The sequence below is a fragment of the Pinus tabuliformis genome, chromosome 5_2 (assembly GCF_031772625.1).
Source record: "Pinus tabuliformis cultivar Carrire ecotype Pingquan chromosome 5_2, CPIR1, whole genome shotgun sequence".
Classification (NCBI taxonomy): domain Eukaryota; kingdom Viridiplantae; phylum Streptophyta; class Pinopsida; order Pinales; family Pinaceae; genus Pinus; species Pinus tabuliformis.
The window spans coordinates 198,692,635-198,708,550 of NC_142306.1; the positions used below are offsets into that span (position 1 = coordinate 198,692,635).

The 15,916-nt window shown below is 40.4% G+C and overlaps 1 protein-coding gene across 1 annotated transcript in view; it reads right to left on the reverse strand.

Annotated features, from left to right (window-relative positions):
* The window catches only part of LOC149158248 (ribosome biogenesis regulatory protein (RRS1) family protein), a 52,816-nt gene extending 38,336 nt beyond the window's left edge, over positions 1-14,480 (reverse strand). Inside the window, exon 1 of the mRNA XM_089436163.1 lies at positions 14,175-14,480. Within this exon, the coding sequence (XP_089292289.1) occupies positions 14,175-14,278 (104 nt within the window). The 5' untranslated portion in view covers positions 14,279-14,480. The remainder of the gene's footprint in view (positions 1-14,174) is intronic.
* Positions 14,481-15,916: the final 1,436 nt, after the last annotated feature.

Consider the following 15,916-nt stretch of genomic DNA (forward strand, 5'->3'; position numbering starts at 1 on the left):
GATGACGAGACACAACACAATGATAGGTGAAAGAGTCACCTTGGAGAATCAGTTGAAGCAGCATGTCTTCAACTAATCTCATGAATCATCTTCTAAGAGATGATCTATGCTCTTATCTAGATAAGTCAAAGTGTTGACTTCCGTTATAAATGTACTATCTCTCTCTCTCTCTCTCTCTCTCTCTGTTGAACTATTGAAGAACATATAAGAAGAATTGATAAGGGTTTCCCCACATTGGGGTTTGTCCCTGGCTAGCGCCACATCTTGTGCCCTCATGTCTTAGCTCGTCTTCTGCGATTTATGTTTATGTTCTATCTGCAATTTACTTTAATGCTGATGTGATTGCTAATCTGAAAAAGATATTGAGCTAATTGTGAAAATTGAAATAAATTGCTAATCATAAAACATATCTAAAATTAACACTTCCTTTGTGTTGGTATGAAGATCCTATAAGATTTTGAGGTCTCACTATACTCAACAAATATGTCGTTTTGTCCTAAAGGCTCCAGCTTCATCCTCTTCTCCACCGACACATGGAATGATACTGGACAACCAAAGATCCCCAAATGTCCTATCTTTGGCTTCACCCCAATAAATGTCGCCTCTGAAGTCTTATCCTCCAATATCCGGTGAGGACTCTCGCTCTGCACATATATTGCAATGCTACACACCTCTACCCAAAGAAACATGGGCAGCTCATGGTCATGTAGCATAGCCTTTGGTAGAACCAATGATGGACCGATTATTTCTATCTACAAGCCCATTTTGTTGAGGGTTGTACGAGACTGACATGTCCCTCTTGATCCCTACTTTCGTGCAGAAACCCTTGAAGTCGTTAAGGGTGTATTCTCCCCCATTATCTGACCTCAAGACCTTGATCTCCTTTCCTGTCTAGCTCTCCATTTAGGCCTTGAACTCCTGAAATCGACTGAAAACATCATCCTTGATCTTCATGAAGAAGTTCCAAGTTTTCCTAGAATAGTCATCAATGAACATGACATAGTATTGTGTTGCCTGTAATGAGTCCAATGACATCAGCCCACATACATCTAAGTGAATGAGATCCAAGATCCCCTTGGACCTACTCTAGATAAAACTTAACGGTTCTAACACTCTTCACTGCATACACAGCATCATTACCAAGCTCCACATGTAAATATGAGTCTTTCTCTGTCAGATTGCTAAACAGCTCCCGTGCTTATGTCATATGGTGTGATGCGCCACTATCCAAGTATTAAACACTCCTTGTGATGGTGTTGGTAGATAAGACAGGACACAAATGAAAAGTCCTTCTCAATCTTCATTGCAAACTCATCTAGTTGAACCTTTGTTGATGTTGCTATCTATTGTGACTTCCTCTTCCCCTTCTTCCTCTTTGGACACTGTGATGCATAATGCCCATTCTTGTGGCAAATGAAGCACTTAAAGTCCTTCTTCTTCCTTCATTGAGATGTGTCCCCCTCAATGTTACCCTTGGAACCCTTTCCTTTGCCTTCTTAGCAATACTACCTAGGCCCAAGTTCTCTTCTCCATCTCCCTACTTGTTGGCTTTAGACTCCTCCCAAGTCTCTTCTTGGATGTAGTCATCCCAAATGCTTTCCCAACTGGGAAGGTGTTCTCGAGCGCAAATCCCCTTGACAAATGGTTACCATGACTTGGGAAAACCATTTCAAGTTTATCCCATGTCTAGGTGATCCTCATGAAGTAACTAGTAAAGTTATCAAACCTTGACATCTGGATGGATATGAGCTTGTTTCCAAAGATCATCTTGTTCATGTTGTTACTTAGCAATAGGTCCACCAGAGCTTTAAACATCTCCCTGATTGTCTTCTTTTCTGCCAAATGTGGGATCAAATGATCCTTTACGACATCCACGATAATCCTCTAGGCTTTGATGTCCTTCTTCACATGAGCTTCCTTATCTATTGGATCTGCCAGTTTAAAAACCTCTTTTGCAACTCCCAAAGGTCATTTCCCTTCAACAGCAAGGTGACACTTGAATTTGAGGGCAAGTAGTTAGATCCTCCATCCCAATCTATCCTCAAAACACAAACTGGTTGTTGCCATCTCTAGATTTGATATTTTTCCACCTTGTGCTAAGCCCTTCTAGCACCTACCATAAAAAAAAAACTTGGCTTATAGATCCACTAAGGTCTTCTCATGGAACTGTGTGTTGATCCTTTGAAACACCCACAAAAGTTAATTTTCTAATCTTTGCAATCTCCCTCTCTCCCTATAAAGGAGGACCTTCCCCAATCACTCATTGTTGGCTACACCGATACTATCCTCCATACCTCTAGTAGCTACAAATACCACACTACCTCTTAGTATGCACCCTTGTATGGTCTTTACACATTGCACTAATATGTCTACGATGGTGTTGTCCCCATACACCTGTGATGTCTTGTATGTGATCATGCTTCAATCAACCGTATGACCCCACACCTTTTTCCCATTGTCAATTTTTTTTGTTAGCAGCTATACAACAGTCGATTCCATGCATACAGTTGATTTCTTTTCCTGTACGGTAACCAATCCACCTGCTGGTCTACGACATCTCAATCTATACAAATAGCAGCTCTTGCATGTGTCTTTTCCTAGTGACACGGTTGCAACTATATCTGCTCCCCGCTGGCTACCTTCTCTTACAACTGCTTTTTCTTGGCCCCACAGTTCCACTCCTATCTATTGGTTGGGCCCTTTCCTAACAACTATGTTGATGGCTGACAAACATGTCAACCGCTTCCTGCTTCCTTTTTTCGTTTATTTTATTACGTCAACTCTACCTCGCATGATTTTTGTGTACGACCACATAAAGAATGTTTTACTTTCTAGTTTGCAGCCAACTATGTGGAACTTTTTATTGTCAACCCTACTCCTTGCCACCTTTGTTGTATACACCGCCCCACAATTTTCCTATCAATTACAACACTCTTCAACCACCACTATGTAGGGCTTGATCCATACAACATAGAGCCACTCCAGCCCTACAACCCTTGCTCTATGCAGTCATTGACCCAACTATATATGGCCCCTGCAATTCCTGTACAATGGCTATACAATTCTTAGAGATCAATCTTCAGAGGACAAGCACTAATGCCATGTTAATTTTCCTTAACCCAAGTAACTTGGTCGATTACTACCTAGCAGATTCATTGCAGTAATATTTAATTATTATGCAAATCTACTTAATATAAAGCACGGTTGGGATTTTAACACAAACAAAATAAACAATGAAAGCAAAATCAACACACCAATCTCATACACATGCACACATAAGATTTTTTCCCTTCAAATCAATTTGTCATTCAAATCACTTTAGGACTTACAAGGTCTCCCTTCCTGGGATAATGGCCCAATGAGGAAAATACAAATACAATAAGAAACCTAGAGTTATCCCAGCTAATCAAACCCCTTTATCGATGTGTCTTCAATCTTGTAAGCTAATCTAGATCTTTGTCACCTTTGTTGCCTCTTGCACTCTTCCTTGAACCATATTCATTTGAATAGAAGTCCTTCTCCACCCAATCATTGAGATCTCACTCCCATTGTCTATTGTGCTCAAAGATGTGTGCTTCTCCCTTAACCTAGCCTTCCTTTTGTAAGTTAGAGATATTGACTAAATCCACAACCGTAATCTCCAAAGTGATTGACAGTTGAGATTAAATCTCCACATCACTTGAGATTAACGATTGAGATTCATCTAATTCACAAATGCAAATAATCTTTGCATTTCATAAGATTAACTCACTTTATCCTATAAAAGTCAATTACTTTAAATTATTAAAGTAATTGCCAAGTTTTAGGGTCAATTAGGCGACTTCCACATGCCTAGACACTTAGGCATGTGCAGAAACATGTGCCCAAGCTAAAAACATCACCACCTATTTGAACGTCCAAGATGAAATACCTAAACAGAATGAGGCTTTTGGTCAAAGTAAAGGTACCTTTGGCAAACAAGTAGTCGTTTGTGCGAGAGATCAAAACTAACAAGATATACAATCCCAACACTTTCTAATTCAAGTAGTCATTGTTTTGTCTTTGAGTGCATTCACACAAATAAGAGAATTATTTGGAACAACAGTTAAATGATCTTGTCTCAATGCAGTACAACCTTTGATTGAGATGCAACCAACTGCATAAAAAAACACTTGATATAGATTCCACTATATTGGAGGATATTGATCCCTTCCCGAAATGGAAGGCACAACTAACAAAATTTGAATGTGATGACTTGGGGTGAATGGACTTGGATCCACAATTAGCACATATCATTAGTACTAATGTCCTTGGAGGATTGAAGCAAAGTTAAAGGTGGAGACAAAGCCTAACACTGACGATGAGGATTCAAGTATAAGGATGCTTTTAATAATGTGTCAGTTTGTTGGAGAATGATATTTTTGGACATTAAAGACCATTTAGAGACCCAATGTTTACATATTCCATTTCACATATGTATCACACATTCAACCTTACATGTTATATCAATGGGTAGAAATTGCATATTTGGTGTCTAACAGTTTAAATTTTCATTGACATACAAGAATATATGTATGTATGTGTGTATATAGAGAGAGACAGACAGACAAAGAGAGAGGTGGGTTAGCTCAACTAATTGAGAATTGTGCATTACGAGCATGACATCAAGTCCCCAACTTGGTTATCTCTTTGGATATTAATGGGCCTCACTCAATATCCCTATAGAGTTAGGTTGTCAGAACTACAACCAATCGACTTACCAAAGTGCCATCCTCAAAATGACAAGAAATGCTTGTAAGGTTTCCTTAGGATGTGCATCCCATCGAACAAAAGGTTAGATAGATAGATAAAATTAAACTTTGCATATCTTATGCATTTTTAGCATATGAAATCTTCAACTTGATTCTTCAACCAATTCCAATCCAATCTCGTCAAACCCTTAGTCAGTTATGATCTTGATCCTAGACTTATCTCGTTTGACCCTCAACCTGTTTTGAAATTGACTATGGCTTTGATAACTTTGTATTCATCCAATTAAATTTATTCTTTTCTTGCCTAATGAACTAGATCTTTAAATTTATACTACTCAATTAAGAGACGGTCAATATTTGCTCAATTCTATAGATTTTCCACCTAAAATAAAAATCATAAAGAGTCCATGAATAAACATATTACAATGAATATTGCATAAGACACAACCAAGAAAAGAAGTTAGGGTTTTGTGGAGATTTTTTCAACACTGACAGTGATGGAAGCACAATTTGTGGCAAATTATAAAGAGGGATCCCAAGAGGTCCAGATGTAAAGCAGCGACTGGGGTGAAGGGTGGACAGTAGCTTCCTAGCTATTTCTCATCGGTGTCTTCCAGCCTATCCAGAATTCTCACAATAGCTACGCCCAAAGGGCACGGTTTCAAAGGTACAATGTTGATACTAGGCCTCACTCGATGTCCCTATTAAGTTAGGTTGCCAGAACTATAGCCAGTCGGCTTACCAAGGTGCATTACTCCAAATGACAAGAAATGCTTGTAGAGTTTCCTTAGGATGTGCATTCCATCGAACAAAAAGTTAGATAGATAAATTAAATTAAATTTTGCATATCTTGTGCATTTTTAGCATATGAAATCTTCAACATGATTCTTCAACCAATTCCAATCCAATCTCGTTAGACCCTTAGTCAATTATTGTTAATTTTAGGTATGTTTATGTTGATAGCAAATTTACTTCAATTTTCCATATTAGCTCAATATCAATTCCAAATTAGCAATCACATTTAGCATGATAGTAAAATGCAAATAGAACATAAACATAAATCGCAGCAGACAAGCCAAGACAAGAGGACACAAGATGTGGCGCCAGCCAGGAACAAACCCCAATGTGGGGAAACCCTTGATCAATTCTTCTTATACGTTCTTCAATAGTTCAGTAGAGAGAGAGATAGTACATATACATCAGAAGTCGGCATCTTGACTTTTCAAAATAAGAGCAGAGATCTCTAAGAGGATGTCACATGAGGTAGTTGATTTGGACATAGGTGATTCCATCACCTTGTTGTACCTATCACTGTGTTGCACCATCATACCATGTCCATCATCACTGCGCTGCACCATCATACCATGTCCATCATCACTGCGCTGCACCATGTTGCACCATCACTGAGTTGTACCTCATCACGTTGTACCCAACATGCTGCTCTTCATCATCATGCTGCATTATTCATCATGTTGCACTATGCATCATACTGCACTATGCATCACTGTGTTGCACCACTGTCACTGTGCACTATGCTACACCATTCCATCACTGTGCACTATGTTGCACAATCATACTGTTGTACCCATCATTGTGCACTAGGATGCACTACTCATTGTTGTCTCTAACACCATGCTACATCCAACTGTTGCATCTAAACATGTTGCTCCATGCACCTTACTGCACCATGTTGTTGCATCCATCACATCATGTTGCACCCCTTTGGGGTATTCAACACTCCATGTTAACCCAACACGTGGCTCCCACAGGCTGCTCTAAATCTGATCCAAATCTGGTCAATATCCTTGACCCAACACACCTCTAACACTGCTCCAAATCTGCTTGTCACTTTGTTGTTCCTGACTATTCTGGTTAGGACACTTGGGCATACTACTGCAGCCCTGAATTCCTCTCAACAGTCCTCGAACAACCCTCCAAAAACTGCGAACTAGGCAAGGAGAGATGCTCCTCCTCCACGCTGAAGGTAAGGGTTCAAGACAGCACTCAAATCTACCCACGCTAGCTTTGTTGTAGTGGAATGGCATGTGGCCTACCACACAACACTATTGTTGCTCATGACACCCTCCAACAATGGTACAACCCATCTGTTAGCCATTAAACAAGCTAGCGTTCAGCTCCTAAGGCCTCAGCCTAGCACAACAAGCATCACGACTTCCTACAATAGACTTCGGACCTTGTTCAACCCTTGAGACACTCCAATCCACGCTGCCCTAGCCTCCCTTGTTGTGGCCTCAAAACAGAGATCTCCATTCCTCCACGAGCTGTCCTCAAGATATGCGTTGCGCTAAAATGGATTTACTACGTTCTAGTCCCTTGCTGAACTGCGTCCAAGTCCCTTGTAGAATTTCGGTTTAGGGCATGGCAAACCTCTTCTTAGGACAGTGTATCCTCTTGAGGACTTTCCCTTCCACTAAAACCCAAAACAGTGGAGAGAAGATATCACAAGAGGTGAGTACCAAATGACTTTCAAGGCACCTTTATTTATACTAAAACTTGGAGGACAAGTGGGGGTTATTTGGTTGCTGGCCAACCTTGATGAATTGTCACATAACACAAATAAATTCATATCTCCATGAATACTAGTCGGAATCGGATGATCTTTAGATCAATCCTACACCTCTCGACGAGAGGAATCCAAGAAAAATATCAATTGCCATAAATAAGATGACCCACATAAAGTTTGGCCCAAGTTGCCAATTTTAACACTCCCTCTCAACTAGGGAGAACTCCATTTGCTAATCCATCTGCCAGACTGTACTATCTCTGCCATCAAATGCACTGCTCGGCTCTGCTCTGCTCTGCTGAACTATGAAGAAGAAGAAATGATCGAGAATGTATCATACCATCCTCTACTGACCTGAAGTCGGTTCCAGATAAAAGAGAGTGCCCAATAGCACTCTTACTGACCCGAAGTCAAACCCAATGAAGAGAGTGTGTCATACCACTCTTACTGATCCCGGATCAATTCCAAAAGAGAGTGAGTTATATCACTCTTACTGATCCCAAATTAGTTCCTAAAGAGAGTGAGTTATATCACTCTTACTGACCCGAAGTCAATTCCAATTGATCCCAGATCAATGTCATCCTAGCATAGGGAGTACGGTAGATACACAATGCGTCCATCGGTACTACTATGGTCCCTATCCTCATTTCCCTACTCATGGGCTAGATGTGAGGTACTTCCCATGAGTCCCAGACTGCATGGGTAGGATGTCTCGGTGGGAGAAGGATGAACCTCTCATCCTGCCTACATGTCGCCAGGGTATCCCAAGGGAAGGCTGAGCCACTCACCCTGTACACAACAAATCACTAGGGGAAGGCTGAACCACTCACCCTATGACTGTGTCTCAGCAGGAGAAGGATGAACCACTCATCCTGCCTACATAACAGACCACTAGGGGAAGGTTGAACCACTCACCCTATGGTTGCTTATCGCTCCAAGATGTACCCCCAAGCCCCCCAAAGCTCAATGTCCATATCATACAAGACCCCTAGGAGAGAGTCTCTCCACGACTCGTAGTCATTCTCGGAAAGTCAAGAATTTGACCTTTCCCAGGGACTTCGATAGAATATCGGCAACCTGCACATTAGTCCCAATGCAATGGAACCTTCTTGCTACTCGATGTACCGTATCCCAGATAAAGTGGTACCTGATGTCTATACGCTTGGAACAATCATAGAACATGGGATTCCTCAACAATCGAATCCCCCTCTAGTTGTCACAGAAGATCACGATGATATCCAATACGTGTCCAAACAGCTCATTGAAGAGCTTCCACAACCAGATAGTTCCACACAAGGTCATACTCGCAATTATGTATCCGGCCTCATCGGTGCTCACAGCAACCAACTTCTGCTTCCTGCTCATCCAGGATATCGAAGCTGAACCCAAAGAGAACCATCACCTAGAAGTGCTCTTGCGATCCTCCACACTGCGTGCCTATTTAGCATCAGAATAATCATGCAGCTTCACATTTCCAGCAATGTATCTCAATCCATGAGAGATTGTGCCCCGAAGATATCTCAGAAGATTCTTAGCACAAATCCAGTGAGGCTCAACCATATATGGGCTCAACATGCTAACTACAAAACATATATCCGAATGGGAGTTCACCAAGAACATCAATGTTAGTATGAGTTTATCGAACTCAGAGGCATTTCCCAAATCAGGTCCAGCATCACTACCACATAACTTCTGAAAGTTAAGCTCCATCGAGGTAGTCATGGGCTTGCAGTTCATCATTCCAAATCTGGAAACCAACTCCCTCTTACTTTTGCAAATGAGAGGATCTGCACCTGTCAGAAAGAAGTCGTCCTCATAAGGTTGGCAATATGAGAGGTCTATCATCCACAACCTTTAAGCAATGGTTTGGATTGGCTTCACTCCTAGTGAATTTCAGCTTTATTATCTAGCTATCAATCCTCTCATATCAAGCCCGGGGTGCTTGCTTCAAGCCATAGAGGGGTTTCTTCCACCTATATACATGAGATTCCCAAACATGAATCTCAAACCCCTCGGGTTGTTCCAAACCTGTGGACTTGCTACATGAGGGGAATGGTCCCCTTGTAAGATTTTCCTTCAGTACATCTCGGACATGTACCTCCATGCTCTTCTTGAATTCAAGCTTCCCTTTCACCATCTGACTCACATCAGGTAGGGCCTTATAATGAAGATGGGCAAACCTCCAGTGCCATTGAAGAGATGTGTCACACGACATGGTCCCCAATGGACTTTCTGCAACTTGAAAAAGCATCTTTGAAAATTCCATTTTCAAACACGTACCTTTCCATTGATGAATGCCAACTTGAAACCTTTGACTTCCATTGCCAAAATGGACACTAGGTTCTTCTTGAAATCAGGTACATAAAGAACTTCTTGTAAATGAATCGTGTTACCCTCATTCAATTGAGGGGTAACATTCCCTGCACCCTTTCCGGGATAGGTGGCATTGACTCCAAGTATAATCCCCACGATTGTTTCCATCTCTACCAAATTAGAGAGAACTTCCTTCTATCCGATGAAATGCATTGAAGCACTACAATCAATAATCCAGATTCCCAACGAGACTAGAGGAGAAGTAGTGGAGAGGGCCAATATAAGATAATATTTCTTTAGCTTATCAGAAACAACATTTGATTCTTCATACATGGAGTTCCTTGCTTTCTTTGAAGAGTCGGCCATTTCCTTGATGACCCGCATTACCTGCCATTCCTCCGATCATTGAAGATGTCCCTGGAATTATTTTTATCATCATCAAGTGATGTGTCCCTACCATTCGGACTCTCCTTCGCATAATGGCCGAACTTATTGCAAGCAAGGCATCTGCGTTTCCTTCCACCCTTAGATCTGGACTTCCCATTGAAGTGATCTTTAGGTAGGCCATCAAATGCTTCCGCTGCACCCATCTGATAATCTTCTCTGCTTCGACTTCACCCTTGGTGAATTTGAAGTGGGATTGCAAGCAATGCATCTGTCTTTCCTTCCACCCTTAGATCCGGACTTCCCATTGAAGTGATCTTTAGGTAGGCCATTAGATGCTTCCGCTGCACCCCTTTGATAATCTTCTCTGCTTCGACTTCACCCTTGGTGAATTTGAAGTGGGATGAGGAACCCATTAAGCCTTTTTGTCCTTTCCAACTGTCTTCGATGATTTCTCTTTCACTCTTGCTTGGGCTTTGTCTTCACCTCAGCTCTGATACCATGTTAATTTTAGGTATGTTCTATGCTGATAGCAAATTTACTTCAATTTTCCATATTAGCTCAATATCAATTCCAAATTAGCAATCACATTTAGCATGATAGTAAAATGCAGATAGAACATAAACATAAATCGCAGAAGACAAGCCAAGACAAGAGAACACAAGATGTGGTGCCAGCGAGGGACAAACCCTAATGTGGGGAAACCCTTGATCAATTCTTCTTATATGTTCTTCAATAGTTCAGCAGAGAGAGAGATAGTACATGTACATCAGAAGTCAACATCTTGACTTATCAAAGTAAGAGAAGAGATCTTCTCCAAGAGGATGTCACCTGAGGTAGCTGATCTAGACATAGGTGATTCCATCACCTTGTTGTACGTATCACTGTGTTGCACCATGCTACACCATCATACCATGTCCATCATCACTGTGTTGCACCATCATACCATGTCCATCATCACTGTGTTGCACCATCACACCATGTACTCACTGTGTTGCAACTTGCACCATCACTGAGTTGTAACTCATCATGTCGTACCCAACATGTTGTTCTTCATCATCATGTTGTACTATTCATCATGCTGCACTATGCATCATACTGCACTATGCATCATTGTGCTACACCACTATCACGGTGCTGCACCACTGTCACTGTGCACTATGTTACACCATTCCATCACTGTGCACTATGCTGCACCATCATATTGTTGTACCCATCATTGTGCACTAGGTTGCACTACTCACTGATGTCTCTAACACCATGCTACATCCAACTGTTGCATCTAAACATATTGCTCCATGCACCTTACTGCACCATGTCGCTGCAATATACCATGCTGCTGCATCCATCACATCATGTTGTACCCCTTTGGGGTATTCAACACTCCATGTTAACCCAACACGTGGCTCCCACAGGCTGCTCTGAATCTGATCCAAATCTGGTCAATATCCTTGACCCAACGCACCTCTAACACTGCTCCAAATCTGCTTGTCACTTTGTTGTTCCTGACTTCTCTGGTTAGGGCACATGGGCATACTGCTACAGCGCTAAACTCCTCTCAATAATCCTCGAACAGCCCTTCAAAAACTGCAGACTAGGCAAGGAGAGATGCTCCTCCTCCACGGTGAAGGTAAGGGTTCAAGACAGCACTCAAATCTGCCCATGCTAACTTTGTTGTAGTGGTATGGCATGTGGCCTACCACACAACACTACTGTTGCTCACGACACCCTCCAACAATGGTACAACCCATCTGTTAGCCATTAAACAAGCTAGCGTTCAGCTCCTAAGGCCTCAGCCTAGCACAACAAGCATCACGGCTTCCTGCAACAGACTTCGGACCTTGTTCAACCCTTGAAACAATCCTCCAATCCACACTGCCCTAGCCTCCCTTGTTGTGGCCTCAAAACAAAGATCTCCCTTCCTCCACGCACTGTCCTCAAGATAAGTGTTGCACCAAAATGGATTTACTACGTTCTAGTCCCTTGCTGAACTGTGTCCAAGTCCCTAGTAGAATTTCGGTTTAGGGCATGGCAGACCTCTTCTTAGGACAATGTATCTCTTGAGGACTTTCCCTTCCACTAAAACCCAAAACAATGGAGAGAAGATATCACAAGAGGTGAGTACCAAATGACTTTCAAGGCACCTCTATTTATACCAAAACGTGGAGGACAAGTGGGGGGTTATTTGGATGATGGCCGACCTTGACGAATTGTCACATAACACAAACAAATTCATATCTCCATGAATACTTGTCGGAATCGGAAGATCTTTAGATCAATCCTACAAGAGGAATCCAATAAAAATATCAGCTGCCATAAATAAGATGACCCACATGGAGTTTGGCCCTAGTTGCCAATTTTAACAGTTATGATCTTGATGCCAGCCTTATCTCGTTTGACCCTCAGCCAGTTTTGATATTGGCTATGGCTTTGATAACTTTGCATTCATCCAATTAAATTTTTTCTTTTCTTGCTTAATGAACTAGATCTTTAAATTTATACTAATCAATTAAGAGACAGTCAATATTTGCTCAATTCTATAGATTTTACACCTTAAATAAAAATCATAAAGAGTCCATGAAAAAACATATTGCAATGAATATTGCATAAGACACAACCAAGAAAAGAAGCTAGGGTTTTGTAGAGATTTTTTGCAACACTGACAGTGCTGGAAGCACAGTTTGTGGCAAATTCTAATGAGAGATCCCAAGAGGTCCAGATGTAAAGCAGTGACTGGGGTGGAGGGTGGAGGGTGGATGGTAGCTTCCTAGCCATTTCTCGTCGGTGTCTTCCAGCCTATCCAGAATTCTCACAATAGCTATGCCCAAAAGCGTTATCTAGATACAAAGTTGTTAATCAGGAATAAAAGAAAGGCAATCAGAGGTGGCTAGACCAGGCATGTGAGAAATCTCAAGATTTGTTAATCATATAAACCTTCCAAACATCTATATCACAAGGACAGTTCACCAAGAATAACAGAAGAAGTAAACAGCAGATCATAGCACAGAGTTTGTATAGACGCCTGGTAAAGGATACCGTTTCTAGTGTTTTACCAATCAGTGTTTTACTCTTAAAGGAGCTAATTCAGATCATTGGCCAATACTTTTAAATATTTCTGAAAAATGAAAACCTACATAATGCTCCCTTTTGCTTAGAGAACATGTGGCCATCCCACCCAGACATCAGAGAAAATAGAGTTGGCGGAATGAGAGACAATCTAGAAGGCGATACAAAATGTTTATTTTGGAGCAAAAACTAAATTTATAAAATTGTTATTGTCTTTCCCATGTGAAAATACTCCTGAAGATGGATGGACCAAGCTAATACAGTCCGAAACGTCCAGAGAAAAACAAATATTTACACAGGGTCCTTCCATAAAATCTCTTTGCGTTCAAAACAAGAGATTTAAGGAAGAAATGGAGAAGGTCCAGTCTACCATTTTAAAAGAGGAACTGACTACAGAAATGATGCTAAAAGAAAAATCCCGACTCCAAAAGCTCGATGAATAGGAAAAAAGAGGAAACATTACGGAGCTATAAGTAGTTAACGTGAGTGAATGCAATTAATAAAGATGGTACATTAGTTTGTGACCATCTGTTGCTGGTCCTTGCATGAAACAAGAGCTCAAAAATAAACGGGTAAGGAATGAACCTAAACCCTGCCCGTTGCAAATTTCCAATTTTTTCCCTTTTTTTGTTTTTTTTTTCTTATATATTAATAAACATTTAGAAACCCTTCAGAAAACGTTTGGTGTGAAAACTGCAAAATTCTGTTTTCTAGACTACATTACCCATTTCGCGTTTCTGATAACATCGTTTCCCAGTTGTTATCCCGCAAAACCCTCAAGCACTCTTTTTCACTCATTTTCCCCTTACTCGTTCCTTGCAATGAACCGAACTGCCAGCAACTCCAAGACCAAACCTGACCTGGAGTGTGTGGCAGCAATATCCCTGGACTCTGGATTTTTAAATGGTAAACAACATAAAATTTGAGATCATTGTCTACACTTGTGTTTTGGGGGTATAATTGAACTGGTTATGATCATAAATATCTACAGCAGTGCAAGGATTACACTTGTGCTTCCAAGAAAAATATGCTATTTAGCATAAGCTGGACAAATGCTACTCCATGCAATGGACAAACACAGCTAATTTCGCGGTCAGAGTTCATTTAGATAATCAAAACTCTTTTATTTAGAATGCGACAAAATAAAGAAAACATACTGGGAATACTTAGCGGAGGCTCCAGGATCATGCGAGTCGAAAGCCGTCAAGTTCCCTAGATCGATCTGGTAAAGGCTGGCTTCTTCAGCAGCAACAACCGCCATACTAGGGTTTCGATTTGAGTACAACGGTGGCTCTGTACCTGAAAATGGACGCTGTATATTTAGTGTGTCTGTATATTTAGTGTGTCTCTGCTTATGAAGAAGCGAAAATTTGTTTGCAGCGTGGAGTGAGAGATGTTAATAGTTCTGCGGTTTCTATATGGCGTTCGTTGATCGACCACGCTTGTGCTTTTGACCTAGCTTTCTATTTCGCAATGTAGGTTTATTGCTCTATTTTTGCCTAATCTCGTGTATGATGTTTTGGTGTGTAAATGGTTAACATTGAATAAAAAAAATTCAATTCTTGGTGGTGTCTTTCTCTAGTCAATGTTAATTGTTGGCCTCTTCATGGCCTAAATGTTTAAAGGAAACATGCATCATTAAAGTGCTTCCAACTAGCCTATATACCTATCTAATTCTCCCTCTCTATCAACTTCCTTATGCATATGAAAAAGTTAAAAGATAAGTCTAACATGTTCAACTCTGGTGTTGTTGGTATTGTTTATGGCATCACTTTGGGTATTGCCTTAGATACTCCTTTGGAGGAAAAAATTACATATTTTTTTTTTCCATGCTCATTAGAGGTGTAATAATATATTTGTAGTGTATTAGAGGAGATCATTGATTTATGTGTTATATAGAGTTCATTATTGTAAATAAAAAAATTGTTGTGTTTTCATGTTTAGTTAACCATTCTTGAACTTAATTTTGAGACTGGTTTTAAGATTATGGCTTTGTGATTTCAAGGTGCTTAATTTTATATATGTTAGGTTTCATAACTTTAGTGTCTTCATTGATTTGCTTGAGACTTAGTATTTCCTTGCTTTTATGCTCATTTTGTTTATCCATTCCTTATCCAATTTTGAGCAGTCACTTTTGCAATTGACATTTATAAGCTTTTTTTCTTTTTCTTTTGTCTTTTTTATAAACCTTATTAGTCTCTATCATATGCAAGGTATTATACCATTTGGTTCAAGTTTGATTTTATTGTCAACATGATTTTATGATCCCTAGTGATAAAGACCAATTATTGCCATGTTGTGAATGGTTTAAAATTTTCCCAAAGGCTTAATTTTCAAAGTTTTCAACGTTGAAATTCGATGTTGGAGACACATGGAAGGTTCATGGAGCTTTGTTAGGGTTTCCTTCTGTTGGCATGAAAAATATGTTCTCGTGCAATTTGTCCATTGATGACATGTCCTTTTGACATTCACTACTCACTAATTGGGCACTACTATTTAATGGCCCTTGGTGGCCTTCCCCACACTTCACAAGGCATGAGGGGGATCATTATGATCAACCCTTGACTTAAAACTCTAGTTGATGAATCTATTTTAGGGTTAACTTATTAAAGGATCTCGAGGTATTAGTTCATATTATGGTATTTATTTTTGTTTGGAATTTTAGTGGTTGGTTTAGTATCTTTACAAATCAGGTGCAACATTGGCTTGCCAGACAAGGGAATTTTAAACTACTTACACTATGTCCTCTAATGGCTCTTCAGCCATTGTTATTGGCTCATGCAAAGCCTTCATTGTTTCCTTGTTCTTTCCTTTCAAAGATTTCATCAATTATTTACTTAGAGTCCTTCTTGGCAACATATCTTCTACATAACACATAAGAAAGAATTACTTTGGTATC